Here is a 17562-nt window from a genome sequence, read left to right as displayed (position 1 = left end):
GCTGGGAGCCCTGCTGTCTTCTGGATGTGTGTGTTTATGTTCTGTTTGTAGTGTGAAAATCTGTCTGTTTTAGCTTTCCTATCGCCGATTGGTGTTGTTTTCATATTCATTTGGTTTGATTTTAGTATTGTAAACCACCTGGGTGTTTTTCGAGTGGTATATTAACTTTTAACAAACTTGGAAACTTAGAAAATGGTCTATGGTGAGAATCCAAAGAAAGGTTCTTAAGGAAAGGCTGCACAACATAATATTTCCACACCACAGGCATCGTACAGTGCTCTAAGCTCTCTTGTATCATTAACAATACCAACGGTAACAACCCATGGGCCGGAAGCAACAACCACCTGCACAGCCTTGTAAGAGGGCATTTTTACAGGAGGTCAGCAGCTGTCGGTACTTGTGACATGGATTGGCCACTGTCGGAAGCAGGATACTGGGCTAGATGGATCCCTGATCTGACCCAGTATAGCTATTTTTCTGTTCTTATGAGGGAAGGAACAGTTTGGTGGTGCCATTGGTACCTGTGGATCCCCCTGTCCAATGCCTATGGTTTAAATACTTGAAAGTTATTAGTGACAATATTTTTCCCCAAAGACAAGAAAGCTATAGAAGTAGAAAACATGAAGGGGAGAAAACTTTTAAAAGAAACATGCTTTCACAAAAAGGGAAAGGGAAATGGGACTTGATATACTGCCTTTCTGAGGTTTTTGCAACTACATTCAAAGCGGTTTACATATATTCAGGTACTTATTTTGTACCAGGGGCAATGGAGGGTTAAGTGACTTGCCCAGAGTCACAAAGAGTTGCAGTGGGAATCGAACCCAGTTCCCCAGAATCAGAGTCTGCTGTACTGACTACTAGGCTACTCCTCCACTAGCAACATTCCATGTAGAAGCCTGCCCTTGCAGATCACCAACACGGCTGCGCAGGCTTCTGTTTCTGTGAGTCTGACGTCCTGAAACAGAAGCCTGCGCGGCCGAGTTGCTGACCTGCAAGGGCAGGCTTCTACGTGGAACGTTGCTAGTGGAATAGCAACATTCCATGTAGAATATACAGATAGGGAAAGGGAAATGGGACTTGATATCCTGCCTTTCTGAGGTTTTTGCAACTACATTCAAAGCGGTTTACATATATTCAGGTACTTATTTTGTACCAGGGGCAATGGAGGGTTAAGTGACTTGCCCAGAGTCACAAGGAGCTGCAGTGGGAATTGAACTCAGTTCCCCAGGATCGAAGTCCACTGCACTAACCACTAGGCTACTCCTCCACTCCAAAAGGGTGGCGTTTGCCTAGAATGCCCTCGAAGGTGGTGGAGACAAACAGTGACAGAATTCAAAAAGAACTGGGATAAACACAGAGAATCCCTATATAGAAAGAGCAATGAATCAGAGCAAAACTTAACCAACTTAACACTTGGAAAAAAAGGCACAGAGGGATGTAACCTGCGCAGAGCAGCAGGTACGGCCCTAATCAAGGCATGAAAGGGGTAACCAGCACATAGAAGCAGGTACAACTCCAGCCACTGTGCTGGTCTTTATCTGCCATACTCACCTCCACCTGCACTCAGCAGTGGGTGGGGGGGAGCAAAAGAAATTATAGCACAAGCGGGAGATAAAGTGAGGCACACTAGATATTGTTTGGAATCTGAGGCGATGGACGGTTTCGCAACTTGCCCAAGGTCCCAAGCAACCACATGTAATAGGGAACATCTGGGGCCCCTGGAGCTGACGGCAAGACAGAGGAATACATCTCATGCAAGAAATCAGGGAAATACAAATTAAAGTTTTATTGACATTTAAAAATACTAGAGGTGCACTATTCATCTCCTGCATGGCGGAAGACTCCAGCTATATAAAATAAAATTGTAAAAAAACCTCTGCTCAGAGATCACATATGTACAATCACCTTCAAATGTTGCCTCTGCTGCAACGATGAGCAGTTTCAAGTGCTTTATACATCCCTCCCCAGCAAATCACACAATACACATAAAAAACCTCCACAATTACAAGACTTGCAATAGAAATCAATAGAAACCTTTTTTTTCAAAGGGTGTCTACATAGGACATTACCTCTGTTGCAATTATACAAACTGCCAGCTAATGTCAAAAGTGTACACTGAGCTGTGGAGTAATATTACACATTATATACACACACACACATAAACTTCCCCTATTACTGTTTACAAAAAATACTAAGTTGCCTTCAGTGGAAAGACTTTCACAATCAAAACCTCTAAAAGATTGGAAAAATGTGAGCATAAATTTCTGGAAGATGCAGCTGGGCCTCAGGTGGCAACTATTGGCACTGCACAGCATATCACTTAAAACAGCATCACACGGCTGTAACATGCTAGACACATGTTACATGGAATCACACAGTATCAAAAGTGATTTTTCAGCACACATATGCCAGCACATTTAGCTCAAATTCTTCAAGTGCCACTTGGGAGGGCACAAATAATGCACAGGACAGACACAAGAAAAGCTTCAAATCTCTCTGATTTTCTTTGCAATGCTCCATAAGTACTTTTCCCTGTGGTTTTCTGGCGCATTCTCTTCTTGCTGTGTCCAGTCCATGTGGCACAACAGACTTGATCAGTGCAGCAGGAAACCTGCAGGAACAGGTTTCTCAGAAATGGTTCATGCAGAGGGAATCCTGCAGATTCAGGTTTTGTCAGAGACGATCTGTGCGAAAGGAGTCCTCCACAGTGGGGTCTGTCAAAAGGACATAAGGATCGGTCAGCATATTTAGACCGTCCAGTGTGAGAGGCTCAATCTTCAGGTCCTCATCCAGCCCCAGGGAAATGTCCACCTCAAAGCCTGGAAGTCCAGCCAAGGCCGACGTGATCTCCTTTGAAAAGCCTGGAGGCGGGGTGTCACCTGCTAAGACACAAACAGAAGAGTGTCAAGACGTCAAGTATCAGATTCGAGCATGGGAGACGCAATAGAATAGTCAAGGAAAATATACAAGGATCTCACACAGGACAGAGAGAACAACTTAAACGTACTGAACAATCTCTTGGGGAGGGAGACTTACCTGTCAGGATTATGTTAGGAACTGATCCAGGCCCATTACAGTTGCTTAGGTTCTGCTTGGTCAATAACGTGGGATCATGAAAGCTGTTAATGCCCAGCGGAGTCAAGTTGTCAACTTGCTGGTAGTGGAAAGTTCCAGCCTGCTCTAAGTTCGTGTTGTTATTAAGCATTAAGCAGCCACTTTGATTCTCCACCATATTAAATTGCTCAAACTAAGGAAAGAAAAAGACATATGTAGCGGATAAATTCTACTTAAAATAATAAATAAAAATAAATCAAAACAGAGAAAAGAAAATAAGATGAAACTTTTTATTGGGCTAACGTAATACATTTTTCAATTAGCTTTCGAAGGTCACCCTTCTTCCTCAGATCAGAAACAAGCAAATGTTGACAAATATCAGAATATATACGTGAAACACAAAAGCATTCCAATGACAGTGGACAAATACCCAACTTCAAAATAATAGAGGTCTATAAAATAATGAGAGGAGTGGAATGGGTAGACGTGAATCGTTTGTTTACTCTTTCAAAAAATACCAGGACCAGGGGGGGGGCATGTGATGATGCTACAAAGTAGTAAATTTAGAACGAATCAGAGAAAATGTTTCTTCACTCAACGTGTAATTAAACTCTGGAATTCGTTGCCAGAGAATGTGGTAAAGACGGTTAGCTTAGCGGGGTTTTAAAAAAGTTCTGGACGGCTTCCTAAAGGAAAAGTCCATAGACCATTATTAAATTGACTTGGGGAAACTCCACTGCTTATTTCTGGGATAAGCAGCATAAAATGTATTGAACTTTTTCAGGATCTTGCCAGGTATTTGTGACCTGGATTGGCCACTGTTGGAAACAGGATGCTGGGCTTGGTGGACCTTTCACCTGTCCCAGTGTGGCAAGAGTTATGTACTTAAAATACCTTTTGGGAAGTATGAACTCCCCCTAAAATCACAGGTTAGGAATCTTGGGGTACTGCTAGACTTATCACTCACTCTGATCCCACAAAACTCACACAACCTTCAAATACTGTCTCCATCACCTACGTCAGCTACAAAATCTCTCTCCATATATTGAAAAGACGAGTCTGACCACAGTGGTCCATGACCTGATAACATCATGACTAGACTACTGTAATGCCCTGTACACTGAAGCAGTGGAATCAAATGCATTTATTGGAACAATACCCGACGTGGCCACGTTTCGCCCTCAGGCTGCGTCAGGGGTACAAACTATCAAAAGTGTATGTAAATATATCATACACACTAGTAGTTCCAAAAATCTAGTTCCATTTATCTGCTACTTCCAACTGAAACTGATATGCTCCCACCCCCCCCCCCCCCCCCACTCTCTCCTCAATCACTGGCTGACTACTTCCGCGACAAGGTGCAAAAGATCAACCTTGAGTTCACTACCAAGCCACCTCCTCCTCTTCACCCTTCAACCCACTCCCTCACCAACCAACCCAGGCCTCCTTCTCCTCTTTTCCTGATATCACCGAAGAGGAAACCACCCATGTTCTCTCCTCTTCGAAATGCACCACCTGTTCCTCAGACCCCATCCCCACCAACTTACTTAATACCATCTCTCCTACTATCACCCCCCCCCCATCTGTCATATCCTCAACCTCTCTCTCTCCACTGCAACTGTCCCTGATACCCTTCAAGCATGCTGTTGTCACACCACTCATCAAAAAACCATCACTTGACCCTACCTGTCCCTCCAACTACCGCCTAATTTCCCTCCTACCCTTCCTCTCCAAGATACTTGATAGCCGTTGCCTTGATTTTCTCTCCTCTCATGCCATCCTTGACCCGCTTCAATCCGGTTTCCGCCCTCTACACTCAACAGAAACGGCACTCACTAAAGTCTGTAATGACCTGTTCCTTGCCAAATCCAAAGGCCACTACTCCATCCTCATCCTCCTCGACCTATCCGCCGCTTTGACACTGTCAATCATAATTTACTTCTTGCTACACTATCCTCACTTGGGTTCCAGGGCTCTGTCCTCTCCTGGTTCTCCTCTTATCTCTCCCACCGTACCTTCAGAGTACATTCTCATGGATCTGTCCTTGGACCCCTTCTTTTTTCAATCTACACCTCTTCCCTGGGCTCGCTGATCTCATCTCATGGTTTCCAATATCATCTTTATGCTGACGACACCCAGCTTTATCTCTCCACACCAGACATCACTGCGGAAACCCAAGCCAAAGTATCGGCCTGCTTATCCGACATTGCTGCCTGGATGTCCAACCGCCACCTGAAACTGTACATGGCCAAGACCGAACTTATCGTCTTACCACCTAAACCCACTTCTCCTCTCCCTCCACTCTTTATCTCAGTCGATAACACCCTCATCCTCCCCGTCTCATCTGCCCGCAACCTCGGTGTCATCTTCAACTCCTCCCTCTCCTTCTCTGCGCACATCCAGCAGAGAGCCAAGACCTCTCGCTTCTTTCTCTATAACATCAGCAAAATTCGCCCCTTCCTCTCTGAGCACACCACCCGAACTCTTATCCACTCTCTCATTACCTCACGCCTTGACTACTGCAACCTACTCCTCACTGGCCTCCCACTTAACCATCTATCCCTCCTTCAATCCGTTCAGAACTCTGCTGCACGTCTTATATTCCGCCTAGACCGATATGCTCGTATCACCCCTCTCCTCAAGTCACTTCACTGGCTTCCGATCAGATACCGCATACAGTTCAAGCTTCTCCTTCTTACCTACAAATGCACTCAGTCTGCAGCCCCTCATTACCTCTCTACCCTCGTCTCCCCTTACGTTCCCTCCCGAAACCTCTGCTCACAGGACAAATCCCTCCTCTCAGTACCCTTCTCCACCACCGCCAACTCCAGGCCCCGCCCTTTCTGCCTCGCCTCACCCAATGCTTGGAATAAACTTCCTGAGCCCTTGTGCCAAGCCCCCTCCCTACCCATCTTCAAATCCTTGCTCAAAGCCCACCTCTTCAATGTTGCCTTCGGCACCTAACCTTTATACCTTTTCATGAAATCTAGACTGCCCAAATTTGACTGCCCCTATTTGACTGACTGTACATTTGTCCTTTAGATTGTAAGCTCCTTGAGCAGGGACTGTCCTTCTGTGTTAAACTGTACAGCGCTGCGTAACCCTAGTAGCGCTCTAGAAATGTTAAGTAGTAGTAGTAGAACCACATTCTCACAATCTTTCATCTGTGACTAACCGTCGAATCCCCTTCAAAGTTACTGCCACGTCCCAAGACGCTAGTAAGAATCCTAAGTCTTGTTCCCATTTCTGTTTAAGGAATATATCACATTTATGACAATCCAGGAACATAAGACCTTTGAAGTCAAAATGCTGAAATATTTTGACACACACCAGACAGGACTTAACAAAAATCTGGGCTTCCATCCCATTATAAACTATAAAATTATACTGCTTTCTCACCCCCTTATCAGCCATCCATCTTCTTCTCCCTGTCTCTCACCTAACCCACCCCACTCTTTTCCTGTGATACTGTCACTGGAATGCTGTTGTGTTTCACTTATGTATTCTATTTGTCAACATTTGCTTATTTCCGATCTAAAGAACGGTCACCTTCAAAAACTAACTGAAAGATGTATTAAGTTAGTCCAATAAAAAAGGTATCATCTTATTTTATTTTCTGTTTTGATTTAAATTTCTATTTATCACCGTTAAAAGTGGACTAAAACGGCTACCACATCACTTTACTTAAAATAAAAATACAATTTGCTTCTACTCAGGGCCGCCGAGAGCCGGGGCCGGGCCTGGGACAAGACTGCCCCGGGCCCCCCCCCACCTGAGGTCGCGTCACGTCCCGGCCCCCCACCCGAAGTCGCCGGGCTCCACCCGAGGTCGCGTCGCGCCCCTCCCCATCCGAAGTCGCCGGGCCCCCCCTCCACCCGCTGCCGGGCCCTCTGAACTAACCTGAAGCACCGTCACGTTCGCATCGCAGCAGCAGCATCAGCAGGGCACACCTCTCCTTCCTTCCGTGCCCCGCCCTCGCGGACGTTACATCAGGCGAGGGCGGGACACGGAAGAAAGGAGTGGCCTGCCCTGCTGATGCTGCTTGCTGCGATGCGAACGTGAAGGCGCTTCAGGTTAGTTCCAGGAACTACGGAGGGCGGGCAGGACTGCAGCAGCGCCGCCCCCCCCCCCCAGAGGCCCGGGGACTTTTGTCCCCCCTGTCCCCCCCTCTCGGCGGCCCTGCTTCTACTCCAACAATCTCCACACTGCAGAACAGAGAAACAGCACTTAACACCATTCACAGTGAGGGAAACCTGAGACTGAAGAGAATCGCTTAGGCTGTGGCTACTGAGAGGCACAGAGCTGGTTTCTGTAAGCACAAACATTCAACTGGAAAACACAGGGAATGGGAAGAGCAGGAGGCAGGCTAAAGCAGACAGCGCAACCCTACACGCTGTTCCATACCTGCTGCGACAAGGCACTTGCTTGTTGCACTGTAAGTTGATTGTCAAAGCATGAATCATCAAAGAGAACACCGAGCAAAGATGCCGGCTACAGAGATCGAGAGAGAAAGTGGGAACAAGAATTAGGGACAGAAAAGCTGAATGTACAGAGGGCGCAGAGCCGGACAGCATGCTATTCCCAGCTACGCCAAGCAGCCCCTGGCATCAACCAGTTAGTACACATATATCCTTACTATCTTGTCTACTTTTCTTAATCTTTCTTTCATCCAGGACCTCTCACTGCAGCAACCTGTGCTGCTTGAATGTCTGCTGAAGTTGGGGTTTTTTTAGTATATGTATATAAAAAAAAATTAATATGTACCTTCCTACATAAGGTACGTATCAAGTTTTGTTACATATATATGTATACATAACCTACGATCACCTCCACTCACCCTAAACAGAACTTCCCAATACTGAAAAACATAACAACTCCACTATAACCCCCACTCACCCTCAACAGATACTTTCAGGAGACCTTTTCCCAATGTTGAAAAAACAAAACCCACTATAACCCCCCAATCACTCTCAACAGACACCTACTTCCAATGCTGAAAAATATATCAAGCCCACTATAATCCCTATTCACCCTCAACAGAGAACTTCACGAGACCTACTCCCAATACTGAAAAATATATCAACCCTATTATAACCCCCAATCACCTTCAACAGATACATTTATGAGACCTACTTCCAACACTGAAATAAACATAACCCACTACAACCCCCAATCACTCTCAAAAGAGACCTTCATGAGACCTACTTCCAATACTGAAAAAACATAGCATCCCAAATAACTGACCTCTTGTTGAATCTCTAGTGACATCATATAGCTTAGATACATAGAAATGATTTCCTATATACTTATCTAATCTATATGATGTCTCTTAGAGATTCAACAAAAGATCAACTATTTCCAATGTTCCAATGCTCTATTGAAGGTGATTGGGGGTTATAGTGGGTTATGCCTTTTACAGTAGTCTCAAGAAAGCCTCGAGAGTGTTTGGGTTTGAGCGTAGGTTCTATGCTTTTCAGTATTGGGAGTAGATCTCAGGAAGATCTCTGTTGATGGTAGATTGCTATGGTTTTCAGTGTTGGGAGCAGGCCTTGGGAAGGTCTCTGTTGAGGGTGAGTGAGAGTTATAGTGGGCTGAGATGTTTTCTCAGCAATGGGAGTAGGCCTGAGGAAGGTTTCTTGTTGAGGGTTATGAGGGCTATAGTGGGTTGATATGCTTTTTCAGCACTGGGAGTAGGTCTCGGAAAGGTCTGTGTTGAGGGTAATCAGGGGAACCTGAGACTGAAGAGAAGCGCTCAGGTTGTGGCTACTGAAAGGCACAGAGCTTGTTTCTGTAAGTACAAACATTCAACTGGAAAACACAGGGAATGGGAAGAGCAGGAGGCAGGCTAAAGCAGAGATATTCCCTTATCTCTTGTTTGTCCTGTTTGTCTGTCCTAATTAGATTGTAAGCTCTGTCGAGCAGGGACTGTCTCTTCATGTTCAAGTGTACAGTGCTGCGTACGTCTAGCAGCGCTATAGAAATGATAAGTAGTAGTAGTAGGGTTATAATGGGTTGATTGCTTTCTCAGCAATGGGAGTAAGCCTTGAGGACTCTTTTGAGGGGTATAGTGGGTTAATATGCTTTCTTAGCGTTGAGAGTAGGTCTCGGGAAGATCCCTGTTGAGGGTGATTGGGGGTTATACTGGGTTATGTTTTTTTCAGCATTGGGAGTAAATCTCAGAAAGATCTCTGTTGAGGCTGAGTGGAGGGTTATAGTAAATTGATATGTGCTTCAGTGTTGGGAGTATATCTTGTGAATGTCTTTGTTGAGGGTGATTGAGGCTTACAGTGGGGTTGACATGTTTTTCAGTGTTGTGAAGAGAGCAATTTGGAGTTATGGAGGGGTTATGTTTTTCAGTGTTACAGTGGGTGGATATGGGTTTCAGTTTTGAGAGTAGGTCTCAGGAAGGTATCTGTTCAGCGTAATTGGGGGGGGGGGTTACAGTGGACTTGATATGTTTTTCAGTGTTGGGACTAGGTCTCGGGAAAGACTCTGTTGAGAGTGGTTGGGAGTGATGTGTTTTTATTGTGCTTTATTTTGTGCATGAAAATCTCCTAATTTCATAATTATGGCTCGTTTCTATTGCAAACAGAGGTTATGTCATTGTGCTTATCCCAGACTGAGCAGATCTCAGGCCTCTCCTCTACTTCCATCTGCTTTAGGAAAAGGAAATCCCACACACTAACAGGACAGCTGACCTGTACTTACATTCCCCAGGTTAATTTCTCCTCCGGGATGGGTGTTACATTGCTGCATGAAAGAGTGATGATAGCATGGAGTGGTGTAGTCTCTCCGTATGCTTGTGATTTGATGCAGCGGCTGCTGTGACCGCTCCACACCCTGCGGCTGGGGTTCCTTCAGAGGCTGCTGGGGTTGCAGTGGTAGGCTGGGTTTGTAGGGGTACACGGGAAGTCTCTGCTCTGCTGGCAGTCTGCTGGTATCCAAGGGAACACCCTGCAATTACCCAACAGAATCTAAAGTAAACACACCAGACTTCCTGAACTCCACAGGAAACTGATGAAAGCCATGACCTTTCCTGTTACTGCCAGCCATGCTGACAACAGACAACTGAACAATTGGTGAATCCATGTACTAATAGCAACAAATAGTGGGGGGGGGGGGGGGGGGGGGGGGGAAAGATTCTACGTTCAGTGGCAGGGAATAAAGGAACATGCTAACGTGCATTTCACTTCTATCACATCATGGCAAATCACCTCCCTAGATAAATATAACCCAAATCAATAAAAACACTCAAACAGATGGATAAAACACTTAGCATAAAAATACCCCGTTTCCATCCTTAGAATCGCTCTGTGGAGTAAAGCTGACCTGTACTGAAATGCCTGGAGCAAAGACATAAAAAGGAAGTTCATGGCCAGCTGAGCCATAGACCTCGCTGTAAGCAGTCTCCGCCTTGCTGCTCACATAGGCATTCAGGCCTCTCTTTTATTATTTACTCTTTTTTTTTTTTTAAGATTGTATTAATTTATGTTGTGTATATTTTATGTTGTTTTGGAGTTTGTTATTTTGATTTAGGATTCATTTAGTGGTTCCGTTATATTATATTTTTGATTTAATTTCACCAGTTTGTTGTTTGATGTTTCCTGCTTATAATTTTATAAGTCAGGGAAGCTAGAAAGGTTTTTAAATAAAGCTGACTATTCCATACATGAGGATTCAAATGCCCTTTATAAGATGATATCGTTCCACCTATAACATCTTGCCGGCTTTCTTTTCTTTTATACCCTCACAGGGATTATATCCTTCAAATCATAACCTCTCTATAAAACTTGCAACTTCCAATGCCCTGAAGGTTTCCTGTGGAAATCTATCCTGCTTTCATCGGGGGTCTCTAGGGACAGAGATCGCGTTTAGCTGAAGTTCAGCATTTACATACTTCGAAGTTGCAAAAATTTTTCCACAGGACCCCTGATGAAGGCAGGATAGCCGAAACACGACCTGTGTCGGGTCAAGCTATCAGCTTCTGTGTATTCATTTGTGGAATAAACTTTTGTTTAAGTCAAGTTGCCAACAGTCTTTTGCTGTCTGAAGAATTTATTTGTCTTGCTCCAGTTTGCATTGGGTTTGTGGCGTCTTCTATTCTTGTGGTGTCAATGTTCTCCATGTGGAAGATTTTTTTTTCCTTTTTCTATTTTTGATTGTCTCCTGGTTGCAAGCCCATTACACTAAATACCAAGCTACCCATGCCCAGCAAGGCAAAAGAGTGAACAAGGTGAGGGAATGACGCCTTATCACACTACAGTCCTATCTGGACAAGTTTCAAGGAGCAGAAGGTCACTACAGACACCGCTGACCACCTTTTCTGCCATCAGCCGGAGAAGGCTTCTTACAACAGAGATACAATGCACAGCAATTGCAATAATCCATGATACCAAGAAACCAGATAAGCCCAGGACAGAGGATTCAGCTAAACATGTCTTGAATAATTTTCAAATGAAAGCCCTCTAACTCAGCCCTTTGCACCGTTTTTCAAAAGGAACATACAGGTATATCTTCCCTTTGAAAAGCTTCAAGTGCTCACATCCACCTGCTTTTTCTACAAGTGGAATTTTCCTGTAAAAGCATTTGGAAAGAGTTAAAAAGTTTCCCAACGGGTGGACTTTCCCTGCTCCCAGAAATGCTCCCTCTCTGAATGCAGTTTAAAACATCAGCCTTGAGAAAAGGAGTTAGTTACTCACCTGTGTAAATCACTCTGAAAAGTATTCTGTTTTCTTGTGGAAGCGCAATATGGAAATAAGTGTGAACCACACAGCGTAATGCAGGTGGAATCAGGAACTGTGTAGCGAGAAAACCTGTGTGTATATCCGAGAGATGGGAAGGGCAATACAGCAGCATTTACTGCAGTATCTGTACCTCAGGTAGGAGGACGTAGAAGGGAAGGGAAATGGGACTTGATATATTTTTGCAACTACATTCAAAGTGGTTTACATAGTATATACAGGTACTTATTTGTAACTGGGACAATGGAGGGTTAAGTGACTTCCCAGAGTGACAAGGTAATGTTTGCCTATCTGGAAATCAGGAATAGGATGTAGGGGTCTATACGTGTAAGGTTTCTTTATAGGGGAGTCAGTATGTATCCAAGAAATGGGTACCAAAGATGGAGAGGAAACATTTGTGTATGTGAAAATCAGAAGAATGATCGGAGAGGTAAGATTTGTGTACGTGAAAACTGGGAGATGGATTGAAGGGGTACAATTTGTGTATGAGGAAATCGGGATAAAAATGATTGGAGGGGTAACATAGTAGATGACGGCAGATAAAGACCTGTATGGTCCATGCAGTCTGCCCAATAAGATAAACTCATTACATATGGTATGAAGTGATACCTGATCTTCATTTATCCTTGCTATTTTTAGGGCTCAGACTGTAGAAGTCTGTCCAGCACTGGCCCCATTCCAAAATTTCTTAAGTTGTTGTCCCTGAATAGCTCCACTCCAGCCTATCCAAATCTGTTCAGCCTTGATCAGGGCACGGACCACAGAAGTCTGCCCAACTACCTAATCTCCGCTAAGCCTCTTTGGATCCAGTCCTTCTAAACAGGATTCTTAAGTGTTTGTCCCAGCATTTTTGATTTCCGTTACAGTGGGAGGGCATTCCAGGTATCCACCACCCTCTCACTGCAAAAATACTTCCTGACATTATTCCTAAGTTGGCCCCCTTTCAACCTCAATTCATACCCTCTGGTTCTACCACCTTCCTGTCTCTGGAAAAGGTTTGAGGATTAATACTTTTCAAATGTTTGGACGTCTGTATCGTATCACCCTGTCTCCCCTTTCCTCCGGGGTATACGCGTTTAGGTCAGCAAGTCTCTCCACATACGCCCTGCTACGCAAACCCCCTACCATTCTAGTCGCTTTTCTCTGAACCGCTTCAAGTCATTCTACAACCTTAGCGAGATAAGGCCTCCAAAACTGAACACAATACTTCAAGTGGGGCCTCACCAACGACTTGTACAGGGGCATCAACACCTCCTTTCTTTTGCTGGTTACACCTCTCTATACAGCCTAGCATCCTTCTGACTGTGGTCACCACCTTGTCGCACTGTTTCATCACTTTGAGATCTTCAGACACCATCATCCCAAGGTCCCACCCCCGAGACGAACTTACCAATCTCCCCTCTCCTATCCGGGACATCTCTTCTGTACTTCTTGGCATTACATTTTAACTTATAAAAAATACAGGAAAATAAACCACATAATACACCCATGCTCTAAATAATAAGCAACCTACACACAGGAAACTAAATATATCTAAAGAAAATGAATCTTATATAAAGTAAATACACTATTTTTGCTTAATACAGTGGGGGAAATAAGTATTTGATCCCTTGCTGATTTTGTAAGTTTGCCCACTGACAAAGACATGAGCAGCCCATAATTGAAGGGTAGGTTATTGGTAACAGTGAGAGATAGCACATCACAAATTAAATCCGGAAAATCACATTGTGGAAAGTATATGAATTTATTTGCATTCTGCAGAGGGAAATAAGTATTTGATCCCCCACCAACCAGTAAGAGATCTGGCCCCTACAGACCAGGTAGATGCTCCAAATCAACTCGTTACCTGCATGACAGACAGCTGTCGGCAATGGTCACCTGTATGAAAGACACCTGTCCACAGACTCAGTGAATCAGTCAGACTCTAACCTCTACAAAATGGCCAAGAGCAAGGAACTGTCTAAGGATGTCAGGGACAAGATCATACACCTGCACAAGGCTGGAATGGGCTACAAAACCATCAGTAAGACGCTGGGCGAGAAGGAGACAACTGTTGGAGCCATAGTAAGAAAATGGAAGAAGTACAAAATGACTGTCAATCGACAAAGATCTGGGGCTCCACGCAAAATCTCACCTCGTGGGGTATCCTTGATCATGAGGAAGGTTAGAAATCAGCCTACAACTACAAGGGGGGAACTTGTCAATGATCTCAAGGCAGCTGGGACCACTGTCACCACGAAAACCATTGGTAACACATTACGACATAACGGATTGCAATCCTGCAGTGCCCGCAAGGTCCCCCTGCTCCGGAAGGCACATGTGACGGCCCGTCTGAAGTTTGCCAGTGAACACCTGGATGATGCCGAGAGTGATTGGGAGAAGGTGCTGTGGTCAGATGAGACAAAAATTGAGCTCTTTGGCATGAACTCAACTCGCCGTGTTTGGAGGAAGAGAAATGCTGCCTATGACCCAAAGAACACCGTCCCCACTGTCAAGCATGGAGGTGGAAATGTTATGTTTTGGGGGTGTTTCTCTGCTAAGGGCACAGGACTACTTCACCGCATCAATGGGAGAATGGATGGGGCCATGTACCGTACAATTCTGAGTGACAACCTCCTTCCCTCCGCCAGGGCCTTAAAAATGGGTCGTGGCTGGGTCTTCCAGCACGACAATGACCCAAAACATACAGCCATGGCAACAAAGGAGTGGCTCAGGAAGAAGCACATTAGGGTCATGGAGTGGCCTAGCCAGTCACCAGACCTTAATCCCATTGAAAACTTATGGAGGGAGCTGAAGCTGCGAGTTGCCAAGCGACAGCCCAGAACTCTTAATGATTTAGAGATGATCTGCAAAGAGGAGTGGACCAAAATTCCTCCTGACATGTGTGCAAACCTCATCATCAACTACAGAAGACGTCTGACCGCTGTGCTTGCCAACAAGGGTTTTGCCACCAAGTATTAGGTCTTGTTTGCCAGAGGGATTAAATACTTATTTCCCTCTGCAGAATGCAAATAAATTCATATACTTTCCACAATGTGATTTTCCGGATTTAATTTGTGATGTGCTATCTCTCACTGTTACCAATAACCTACCCTTCAATTATGGGCTGCTCATGTCTTTGTCAGTGGGCAAACTTACAAAATCAGCAAGGGATCAAATACTTATTTCCCCCACTGTATACCAAACTGAGAAGGGATAACATTCCAAAAAATAAACAAATGCAGTGAACATATTGCAATAACAAAATGTACATTAGAACCAACCCTCATGCATATAAAGCTTGCAAATGAAGCGGGAATAAAATCCCAAGTAAAACACTGGGGGAATACTCTGAATCATTTCCGTTTCGTCAGTTCCATTTTTCCACCATGAGAACCCTAGTTGGCAAAGGTCCAATGATAGTCCATGAACCAGTTCACTGACAACGCATTGTGGCTGATTAATCTGGGCAAGTCACTTAACCCTCCATTGCCTGCCGCATTGAGCCTGCCATGACTGGGAAAGCGCGGGGTACAAATGTAATAAAATAAATTGATCAGTCTCTTCAATAATCTGCTTCAATCACACATAGATTTGACGCGTTGAGTTCATACAATATCAGAGCCACATCAACCATTCCCTCGTGGGTTCTGTCACCAGTTGTCTGAGTAAGGCACTGACAGCCATCCACAATCTCTCTACTTTCTGATTCTGCCAACAGGACGTTCCAATCCACATCAGGCAAGTGGCATCTCCCCTTTCACACCAAGCTTCTATCAGGTCTCTGTCCAGCTTCTCCATCTGTGCCAGAGGTCTATAGATAACACCCATGTGGGTACAAGTTCCATCTTCTCTTTTCAGGACATAGTAACATAGTAGATGAGGGCAGAAAAAGACCTGCACGGTCCATCCAGTCTGCCCAACAAGACAACTCATGTGTGCTACTTTTGTGTATACCCTGCTTTGATTTGTACCTGTGCTCTTCAGGGCACAGACCGTATAAGTCTGCCCAACACTAGCCCCGCCTCCCAACCACCAGCCCCACCTCCCAACCAGCGGCTCTGGCACAGACCGTATAAGTCTGCCCAGCACTATCCCTGCCTCCCAACCTCCAGTCCCGCCTCCCACCACTGGCTCTGGCACAGATCGTATAAGTCTGCCCAGCGCTATCCCTGCCTCCCAACCTCCAGTCCCGCCTCCCACCACTGGCTCTGGCACTGACCATATAAGTCTGCCCAGCACTATCCCCTCCTCCCAACCACCAGCCCCGCCTCCCACTACCGGCTCTGTTATCCAATCTCGGTTAAGCTCCTGAGGATCCTTTCCTTCTGAACAGGACGATCCATATAGCTTCTTCCTTTCCCCAGGTAGCCTGCATTTCGGACACTCTGATATTGTTTTTCCACGTACGCCACTGCTCCACCTCTTCAGCCCTCCCTATCCTTTCTAAAACGATTATAGCCTGGTATGGTCGCATCCCATTCATAGGAATCACTGAACCAGATCTCTGTAATAGCAACAATATCCAAGTTTTCCTCAAACATCAGGGCTTGAAGATCTTGAACCTTTCTACTTAGACTACAAGCATTTGTGCTCATTCCTTTCCATGTGCGAATTGAGTTAGGATGGTTTTCGTTATTTACATAACCTTTCCTTCTGCCATCATGACCTTCTGAATTCCCTTATTCCTTTTGCCACCCCCACCCTCCAGTTTAAATGTCTGGAAACATACTGTCTGAATTTCTCCCCAAGGATCCTTTTTCCCCATCACAGAAAGATGCAGCCCAGCTCCCTGAGTCGCAAACCAATGCCCGACAAGGCCATATTTCGTCAGAAGTGCAGGTTGTGTCAAGAGCAATGAAAACCAGCTGGTGTAAAACAACAAACTTCACTAATACTGGGTCCATTTGAAACCGTTTTTCTTCATAAGGTCTGCTTCTTTCTTCTACTCCAGATGTTTTGCAAGGGTAACACTTGTGTATTTGGGAGTGGGACACAGAGGACACAGGGTTATAGTTTGCCTATTCGGGCGTCAGACAGAGGAGGACATGGGGGTAGTGCTTACGTATCCAGGAGTTGGACAGACAGGATATAGAGGTAAGCATTATGTATTTAGGAGTGGGACAGGGCGGTCGTAGACTTAGGGTTTGCAGATCCAGGAATCTGGTAGAGAGAATTCTTGTTTATTGAATGGACGATGGAATAATACAGTATTTCTAGGATGGGTGGGACAAATTGCTTGTTCTTTTGGCCGCTGTCGGTTCCAGGGTGCTGGGCTCGGACCCTTGGTCTATCCCAGCATGGCGATGCTTATGTACTTATGTAAATGTGTGGATCACCTATCCCACAGATGAAAAAAACGATAGTTTTCTTTTACATTTCAACGGCATGGAAATAAAACAGCAAAATCAAAACCAGAAAGAAAAACCATGATGGCACATGCATACCTGAGTGATGGAAGACAACGTGGGGGACATTGTTGGAGAGAACTGTTTCGAGTGAGGCCTCCTGGAATCTCCCCCCACTGGGAGAGTGAGGGGGCTGAGCGGCACCCTGCGCCTGGGGGAGGTGCTGACAGCTGCTGACGCCAGTGGATTCATCGTGGGGAGATACGAGGAAGAGCTGGGAAAGCTGGAGGTGGTGGAGGAGCCCTGCCTACAGCGAGCGCTCGGGGAGGAGGATAGGGAGGGGTTACTGGCTGAGGAGGGCAGAGGCCGGCTGCTTAGGGAGGCCTGAAGGCACGGATTGCTCAGGGAGTTCTGCATAGGTGAGATAAGTCCTGTGGGAA

At 45.3% G+C, this 17562-nt stretch overlaps 1 protein-coding gene across 2 annotated transcripts in view; it reads right to left on the bottom strand.

Moving 5' to 3' along the window:
* Positions 1-2409: 2409 nt before the first annotated feature.
* The window catches only part of CRTC2 (CREB regulated transcription coactivator 2), a 41071-nt gene continuing 25918 nt past the window's right edge, over positions 2410-17562 (bottom strand). The window contains exons 11-15 of one of the 2 annotated variants that reach the window (XM_030188410.1): positions 17222-17553; positions 9763-10008; positions 7459-7545; positions 3037-3247; positions 2410-2882 (exon numbers count right to left, since the gene is read on the bottom strand). In XM_030188410.1, coding sequence (XP_030044270.1) covers positions 2674-2882; positions 3037-3247; positions 7459-7545; positions 9763-10008; positions 17222-17553 — 1085 coding nt within the window. In that variant the 3' untranslated portion in view covers positions 2410-2673. The remainder of the gene's footprint in view (positions 2883-3036; positions 3248-7458; positions 7546-9762; positions 10009-17221; positions 17554-17562) is intronic. The other variant, XM_030188411.1, reaches the window with a different exon arrangement.

The sequence above is a fragment of the Microcaecilia unicolor genome, chromosome 14 (assembly GCF_901765095.1).
Source record: "Microcaecilia unicolor chromosome 14, aMicUni1.1, whole genome shotgun sequence".
Classification (NCBI taxonomy): Eukaryota; Metazoa; Chordata; class Amphibia; order Gymnophiona; family Siphonopidae; genus Microcaecilia; species Microcaecilia unicolor.
This window is presented reverse-complemented; position numbering and strand designations above follow the sequence as displayed.